The sequence below is a fragment of the Vollenhovia emeryi genome, unplaced genomic scaffold, assembly GCF_000949405.1.
Source record: "Vollenhovia emeryi isolate VEMERY1.0 unplaced genomic scaffold, V.emery_V1.0 DF940509.1, whole genome shotgun sequence".
NCBI classification, from domain to species: domain Eukaryota; kingdom Metazoa; phylum Arthropoda; class Insecta; order Hymenoptera; family Formicidae; genus Vollenhovia; species Vollenhovia emeryi.
The window spans coordinates 1-8214 of NW_011965857.1; the positions used below are offsets into that span (position 1 = coordinate 1).

General features: G+C 45.3%; 1 protein-coding gene across 1 annotated transcript; it reads right to left on the bottom strand.

Moving 5' to 3' along the window:
• Positions 1-1203: 1203 nt before the first annotated feature.
• LOC105555955 lies at positions 1204-7317 on the bottom strand. Its single transcript, XM_012003005.1, has 3 exons — positions 7021-7317; positions 6645-6943; positions 1204-6235 (listed from the first exon to the last, which is right to left on the bottom strand). The coding sequence occupies exons 1-3, from the start codon at positions 7315-7317 to the stop codon at positions 1204-1206; spliced, it is 5628 nt and encodes a 1875-aa protein (XP_011858395.1).
• Positions 7318-8214: the final 897 nt, after the last annotated feature.

The following is an 8214-nucleotide window of genomic DNA, read 5'->3' on the forward strand; positions in this document are numbered from 1 at the left end:
TAACGTATTTAAACGAATATAAACGCTGCGTAATTAATTTTGAAACGCAATACCTGTAAAATTTGCTCGAACCAATCTAAAAGTAACACAATCACTTAGAAACGAAAGTTTTATAAACTAAAGCAATAATTGTTATAAAGGTTGATGCCTATGTGACCGTTCGAATCGTTAATTAAAGTGCGACGTATAGCCGCGGGAATTCTAGGGTCCGGCGGTGGGTGTCTCGAAAAGATAGAGAGTCAGCTTTAATCTTAACTACTAACTATATTTAACTTACTCTACAAGAATGACTTATGACTAGCTTACAATTATCCTTATAACTAATTCCGTTCTGACGGTGGTTCGCTATTGTAATCTGGCGCACGAGCGCTTCGAAATATGTGGATCCTACGTGCGCGACGGCGATCGATTGGTCGGCTCGGTCGGCGGCGGCGCGGTAGTACCGGTTCGGGCCGGTGTGTTCGTGCGCGACTCGGTTCGCTCGGACGCGGCGCGGTACGGCGGTTCAGTGCGGGCGGCGCAGGCGCGGTACGTTCGGCGGCGGCGCGGTGTACTGTCTGCTTGCCGGTGACAGCTCGTGTTCGCGGTTAGGTTAGGTTAGGTTGTGTGTCGAGCCACTCAGCACATGGCGAGGATTGTAAGCTTCGCTCAGCTCGCGATAGCCTACGGCGAGGATGGCCACTCAGCGCGTGGCTCGGATCGGCAGGGATCTCCCGCTCAACTCGCGGTTCTCGGGCAGGCGCTCAGCACGCGCCAGGATCATAGGCGGGTCGGTTTCTCGCTCAACTCGCGAGTTCGGAAACGACTCGGACTCAGCACGTCGTCGCCGTGGTTAGACCTGTTCAGCTCACAGGTCGGGATCTGGTGCTCTCGGTGGATTCTCGCCGGCTTATATACAGGTCGCTTGTAGGTGCGGGACGGAGTGGTGCCGGGGAACTTGTGCGCGGTGGGGAGAGTTCTTTGTTGCTAACGGCACGTTACACCTATGCTAATAATTGACAATTAAAGTAACATATTATACTATCTTTGGTCAAAAGCGACTAGATATGTCGAAATTGCACAAGTAGTTAACTTACATTCTTTGGGGCAATTGAAAAGGAACAAAAAAAATTGTAATGTGAATTACTTCGCAATAAATATCGTAGTAGAACGACAAACTAAATTATTCTTAAATAAAATATAGGAACGCAAATTGTGCTTAAACTATGCGCATACAGTCTTCTCCTCATCCAAAGGTAATGGACACAATTTCGCAAATGCGCGTCGAATAATGCCCGAAGAGGTGCGTATAGACGCAACTCGAGCTATGCCATCGCTGCCAGCATGCGTATCCTCGATTCTTCCTAATCTCCACTTGGCTGGTGGAAGGTTGTCTTCTTTGATTAGAACGAGCGTGCCTCGTGGCAGAGTAGGAAATGGAGATCGCCATTTGGTTCGCTGCTGCATTTCTGATATACACTCCTTGTTCCATCGCTCCCACAGATTTTGCTCAATTTGCTGCACTCTTTGCCAAATAGAGAGTCGAAACTCCTTTATATGCTGCAAACTTGGGTCGACAACGGAGTTGAATTGCCGACCAATAAGAAAATGAGCGGGGGTTAATGGAAAAAGGTCGTCAGGATTGGATGACAGAGGAGTTAATGGGCGGGAATTTAGAACGGCCTCTACTTGTACGAGCAAGGTGTAAAATTCTTCGAAAGTTAACAATGCGTTGGCCGCGACTCTTTTTAAATGGTACTTTACGGATTTTACCCCTGCCTCCCATAGGCCACCGAAATGAGGCGAGTATGCTGGGATAAAATTCCATTCGATTTCATAGTCTGCCATCAATTCACTTATGACCTTTGCTTCTTCGATCAAAAACTTACCAAGCTCTTTGAGAGCATTATTTCCGCCTACGAAATTTTTTCCGTTGTCTGAATAAATTCGCGACGGTTTTCCCCTACGCGATACGAAACGTCTCAGAGTTGCTACGAATGCTTCCGCTGTTAAGTCCGACACCAACTCGAGGTGCATAGCCTTAGTGGCAAAGCATACGAACAGATATATGTAGCATTTTGATACCTTACAACCTCTTCCTTTACGATCCTTAATTTGGAAAGGACCCGCGTAATCGATTCCCGTAGTTTCAAAGGGAAATGCAGCTGTCACTCTATCTCGAGGGAGATGACCCATGAGTGGCTGCATTGCTTTCGGATTAACTCTAAAACAACGTGTACATGATTTGACAGTTTTGCGAGCTAAATTTCTTCCCCTTAGGGGCCAGAATCGTTCCCGAATAGACGCTAAAAGTAATTGAGGACTCGCGTGTAACCACAGGATATGCTCTTCGGAAAACAGACGTTTTGTAAATATGTGGCCTCCTGGCAGGAGGACTGGGTGCTTCTTGTCATATTTGAACTCTGAATTCCCCAATCGACCTCCAACTCTTACGACCCCGTTTTTGTCTAGGAATGAAGTCAATGAAGCTAGTGGCCCTTTTAAAACATTACTTCCTTGATTAAGCATGGATATTTCTTTGCGAAAACTTGAGCTCTGCACGTGCTTTATCATCAACCTTATCGCAGATCTGCGTTGCTGAATGTCTGATACGTCGTTTTCTTTTCCTCCTGGTTTTAGCTTGCTGATAAATTGAATGCAATAGGCGAGAATACGTATTGCTTTAGAGAGACTAGAATATCGTAAAAGGAGTTCTTCGATAATGTTAGTCGGTGAACTCGTTGCTGTAAACGTAAACTCGACAGGCGTAGAGTCTATCTTGTGGGCCAATCGCTTGGGCCAAAATTGAGAGCCGCTCATCAAAAAGGCAGGCCCTTTCCACCAAAGCGTCGAATTGAGCTCCTGCGGCTGAGTTCCACGGGAGAGTAAATCGGCTGGATTCTGCTCCGTAGGTACGTGACGCCATACTCTGTCCTTGCTCAATTCTTGTATTCGAGCCACGCGATTAGATTCAAAGACTGGCAGACGGCTCGGCTGAGCGCGTAACCAATCCAAAACTATAGTGGAGTCGCTCCAATAAGTGACGGAATCAATTCTTGCTTCAAGAGCGCCCTCGACCGTTGAGATCAGCTTGGCGAGCACCAACGCAGCGCAGAGCTCCAGGCGAGGAATTGTTTGAGTCTTCAACGGCGCGACCTTCGTTTTTGCGCACAATAAGTTAGTATGAATTTTTGATTCGACGTCCACTACTAGAACGTAGACACATGCTCCATACGCATTTTTTGAAGCGTCCGCAAATCCGTGTATCTGTACCTTTGCCGCGTTTGGCGCCATAGCTTGTCTTGGAATTCTGAAATTATTAAGCAACTTGAGTTGATTATAATATTGCGTCCATTGAAAGTGCAGACTTGATGGCAAACTTTCGTCCCACGATAATTTCTCTAGCCATAGTTTTTGAATTAGAATTTTTGCCATTATAGTACAAGGTGACAGAAGACCTAAAGGGTCAAAAATCATTGATGTCACTGAAAGTATGCTGCGTTTCGTAACTTGGTTGTTCCTCGGCAGGTCCACGCTGTACGTCAAAATGTTATTTTCCACGCGCCAAACCAGACCCAATGTTCGCTTGTTGCCGTCTTTGTGTAGTTGTACTTCAGCTGGTGGTTTATTTGCACCTTTTGATATTGCGCGAAATTCGTGATTGTTCGCCTTCCACTTGCGAAGTTCAAAACATCCACCGGCTAGAACGTCACTTACTCCTCGAGCGATGGAGACTACCTCCTCGAGAGTCTCCCCGCCAGTCAACAGATCGTCGACGTAAAAATCTCCTTTGATGATTTTTGCAATGTTGGGATTGCTCTGCTCACATTCGATTGCAAGTTGCTTCAAACATCTAATTGCTAGAAAGGACGCTGCCGTTGTACCGTAAGTCACGGTGTTCAGCTCGAATGTTTCGATTGGTTGCTCCGGCTGTTCGCGCCATAATATTCTTTGTAGCGGTCTTTGCTCAGGAATCACTAATACCTGGCGGTACATCTTGGCTATATCTGCTGATATCACGTAAGTGTGCTTTCGGAACCTTACTAAAATCGAAAATAAGTCACTTTGTATGACAGGGCCAGTCATTTGTAAGTCGTTCAACGACACACCATTTGTTGTCGCGGCAGAAGCGTCAAACACCACCCTGAGCTTGGTTGTCTCGCTGTCAGATCGAATCACGCAATGGTGGGGCAGGTAATATGAATACGGCGGTTCTTCATTGTCCGATATTCTTCGCATGTGGCCCAGCTCTTCATATTCCTTCAGAAAGGCAGAGTATTCTTCTTGCAAGGCTTTGTTATGCAGCAGTTTTCTTTCGAGTGTCAAAAACCGCTTCTCCGCTCGTTTTCTAGAGTCTCCTAACGTAGACGGCTCTTGTTTGAATGGTAGTTTAACGATGAACCTTCCGCTTTTGTCGCGTTTTGTATTTCTTTTGAAATGCGCTTCGCACGCCTCTTCTTCTCTTGATAAGGCCCCTTCCTTCGACGGTTCTTCAAGCTCCCAGAATCTAATTAATTGTTTTTCTATGCTAGCTACTTTTGATAAATAACATTCCACGCGTTGTGGCGCTGGAGCGGCCATTGGTCCTCCCACGACCCAGCCTAGCTTAGTTTTTTGCATGACCAAATTATTTTCAAGTTTCTTCTGGCCCACACACAAGAGATCCCAGAACCATTCGGCCCCGACGAGCAAATCAATCCTCCCAGGAGTATTAAAAGAGGGATCTGCCAACTTGAGATGCGGGGGAATTCCCATAGACTCCAGACTGAACGCCGAGCTTGGCATTAGATCTTCTGTGATTTGAGCCACGATTAGACAATGTACCTTGAATCGGTAGCCGCTGTGCTTCGACGTGATTTCCACTTCGCATTGCCCATCAACGCCCGGGCCAAGTTGACCAAGCACTCCTATTTGTATATTAACAGGCGATTGCCTCAGTTTGAGTTTTTTACACAGATTTCGCGTTATAAAGTTTGACTGAGAACATGAATCCAGGAAAGTTCGCGCCTCCATCTTCATATGGTTTTGTCCTGAAACGTTGACCAATGCGGTGGCTAGAATAGTGTTAGCTTCCTTACGGGGTTTATTGAAACCCGTTGAACACATTGTGGAAGCGACGATCGACGCTTCTTGTGCAGCGTTTTTGTCCGTATTGGCTTTTCCTCTTTTGAAGTGAAGAAGCGTGTTGTGCTTCGCGCTACATAACCTGCACGAGCCGAAATTACAAGTTTTCGCAAAGTGACCGGGCCTGAGACAATTTGTACAAAGTTTAAGGGTTTTTAATTTCTCAAGCCTATGTTGGGTATCTAGCTTCAGAAATGACTCACATCCCTGAATGTGATGTCCCTCCTTGCAAAGCGCGCAAGTTATCTTCCCCGCGTGGAAAGTTTTGGTTTTTTCTTGTTGACCGCGTTTAAACTTGTGTTTATTTGCTTCCTTATCATCTTTCGCTCGCAAGGTTTGCAACAACAACGCTCGCGCACGCAAACATTTGGTTAGATCGCTTAGTTTTGCTTTTTCCGGCACTAACGCCTTTTTCTTTTCCCACTCCCTTGCGGAAACGGAATCTAACTTTGATACGATTATATAGATTAACAAAGAGTCCCAATGCTCGATGGGCTCATTTAGCTTTTTTAACGCACGCGTATGCTTAGTAACGCTATCTAACAATTCTAATAATTGCTCCGCAGATTCATCGACCAAGCCTTTTATTTTGAAAATTGAATCGATATGATTTTGTATTAGCAATTTAGGATTATCGTACCTATCGTGAAGGGAACGCCATGCTTCCTCGTAATTGTTTTCTGAGAATTCGTATTCGCTTATAGTTTCGAACGCCCCTCCTTCCAATGAAGCTTGCAAGTAATGAAATTTTTGCACACTAGTTATGTTCGGGTTGTCGTGAATTAGCGATTTGTATGTGTCACGAAATTTTAACCATTCCGATAGTTCCCCCTTGAATTTGGGCAGTTCTATCACGGGTAACCGAACACCCGTCGGATTGCTTGTGATTGATTGAAAAAGAGGCGAGAGAATCGGTTCAGTTCGTGTACTGAACGGACTCGGCCCGGCTTGGTCGGTTTGTCCGCTTCCTTTCTGACCTACCTCAAGTTGGTTGCTACGTTGTACCTGTGCTACTCCCCGACGCAACAATTGGTTAGCACCTGCCACCACCTCATAGTAATCTGTTTCAAATGATTCTATTTTTTGAAGGTAGATTAGCTTCAGCGTCGTCGGAAAGTGACTCGATGGCAGCCTGAACCTTTTCAAATTCGTTGAGCACCCCTTTTATTTTGGATACTCTCTCCCTTACTTGCTCTTGAGTATCGTCGTCTAACGCCTGAGCTTCGTCAGGGTTATTGTTTCTAGTATTTTCTAAAAATCTTTTAAAGACAGTTACGCGTGATTTTAGAGTGCCGCGCGTTTTATTTAGAGTTTTCAACTCAGCCATTTTAATTTGCCGTTCAACTGTAAAATGGCTATACAGATACGCGAATTATTTAACCTTTTAATTTCGGAAAAGGGATGAATGATAGGAAGTAGGAACGCTCATGTACTCACTGGTCGTCGCACCTTACTTGGCGCGCACTTTCGATCGCCGACCGCTTGTCTACCTCCACCGCACCGTTGCTTGGCGCGCTCTCGATCGCCGACCGCTTGGCTACCTCCGCCGCACCGTTGATTGGCGCGGCCTCGATCGCCGACCGCTTGGCTGCCCCGCCGCACCGTTGCTTGGCGCGTCCTCGATCGCCGACCGCTTGGCTACCTCCGTCGCACCTTTGCTTGGCGCGTCCTCGATCGCCGACCGCTTGGCTACCTCCGCCGCACCTTTGCTTGGCGCGTCCTCGATCGCCGACCGCTTGGCTACCTCCGCCGCACCGTTGCTTGGCGCGTTCTCGATCGCCGACCGCTTGGCTGCCTCCTTCGCACCGTTGATTGGCGCGCTCTCGTTGCGCTTACCACGCTGCTTGATGAGCTTGTGTTTGTGTGCTTCAGCGCGCCGTTTGCGTTAGTTGGCGTGTGCCCACACTTTTCTTGTACTTTGGCTTTGTCTTTTAGTCCGCGACTGCTTTGCTCGCAGATTGTCTTGCTTGACCTTGAAGCGAAGTGCGATCGAGCTTTGGTGCCGATCGCCGTTGAATTCCTCTTCGCGATTTTGGCTTTTCGCGACACTGGATGCCTCAAAATTTGCTTGTGGCGTTTGCTTCGCCTATTCTTATCACCGTTATCCGGCTCGAAGGACCAATTTATGTATATAGTTTTGCTGGATTTCTCGTGGGATGCGGTAACTAATAAGCCACGTGTGGACTCTAAGGGTTTTATTCGCCAACTGGCCATCTTACAATAGTGCCCCAAAAAAAACGCGCGTGGCGCTGCTACCGTTGGGCATGACAATGTGCGCAAGGGTGAGCGCGCGCTTATGGGCCCCTTTTGAATCATCGAGCGGTGTAGTAGTAATACGAAACAATATGTATACTCGCTAATAATATGTATAATGCAAATAAATTTCGTGTATCAATCAATTTGAGATAATATTCTTCTTTTTGGAGGTCATATTAAAGTCACTATGATATCATAAATAAGTCACCAATACATAGCCAAAAATGTATCAAATGAGATCATTACGATTTTTCCAAAATGACTTTTAAGTGATGTCATAATGATGTCATTATGAGTTTTATGTTCTACCTGGGTATGGTTCCGAATATAACATATCTCTGATTGTGCTGGCTCGATCGCTTCGCCATCAGCTGTTTGCGGCATCACGCTATATTTTACATTTTTTATTATATTTTTAACTATTTTTAATTATTTTTAGAAGAACTACAACTTATATTTGAAACGTTTTTTGTTACATCACTATTTATCGAAATAATGTTTAAAAAGTTAAAAATGTTTAAGTTTTATTGAGTTTTGACTTTGAAAATGACATAGTCGCAAATTTTTATTGTCATATTCGTAATCAGCGTTCAAAAATACAAAAAATAGTGTAGTTTCAAAACAATCAGAGGGTTCACCTATTCGGAACTCCACCCAAAATCTCTAATCATTATACAGCTCAACAAGAAATAATTTGTTTCGAAGGTGAGAAAAGAAATAATCGTTTTCTACACAGTGTGTATGTTGAATATAATTTCGGCTTCCGAAAAGATTTTATCATATCATAACCCACACAGCAAAAGTTGATCCCAAGTATGTTCACCGGATATATCTAAAGGGATTTTCAAACATCCC

What these genes read in the sequence shown, in the direction of transcription:
- LOC105555955 (XM_012003005.1), bottom strand. Translation starts at nt 7,317, where the DNA reads ATGGCCAGTTGGCGAATAAAACCCTTAGAGTCCACACGTGGCTTATTA. An exon ending in GACTAAAAGACAAAGCCAAA is followed by an intron (nt 6,944 to 7,020) that starts GTACAAGAAAAG and finishes CTCATCAAGCAG; the next exon opens with CGTGGTAAGCGCAACGAGAG. An exon ending in CAATCAACGGTGCGGCGGAG is followed by an intron (nt 6,236 to 6,644) that starts GTAGCCAAGCGG and finishes GAAAAGGTTCAG; the next exon opens with GCTGCCATCGAGTCACTTTC.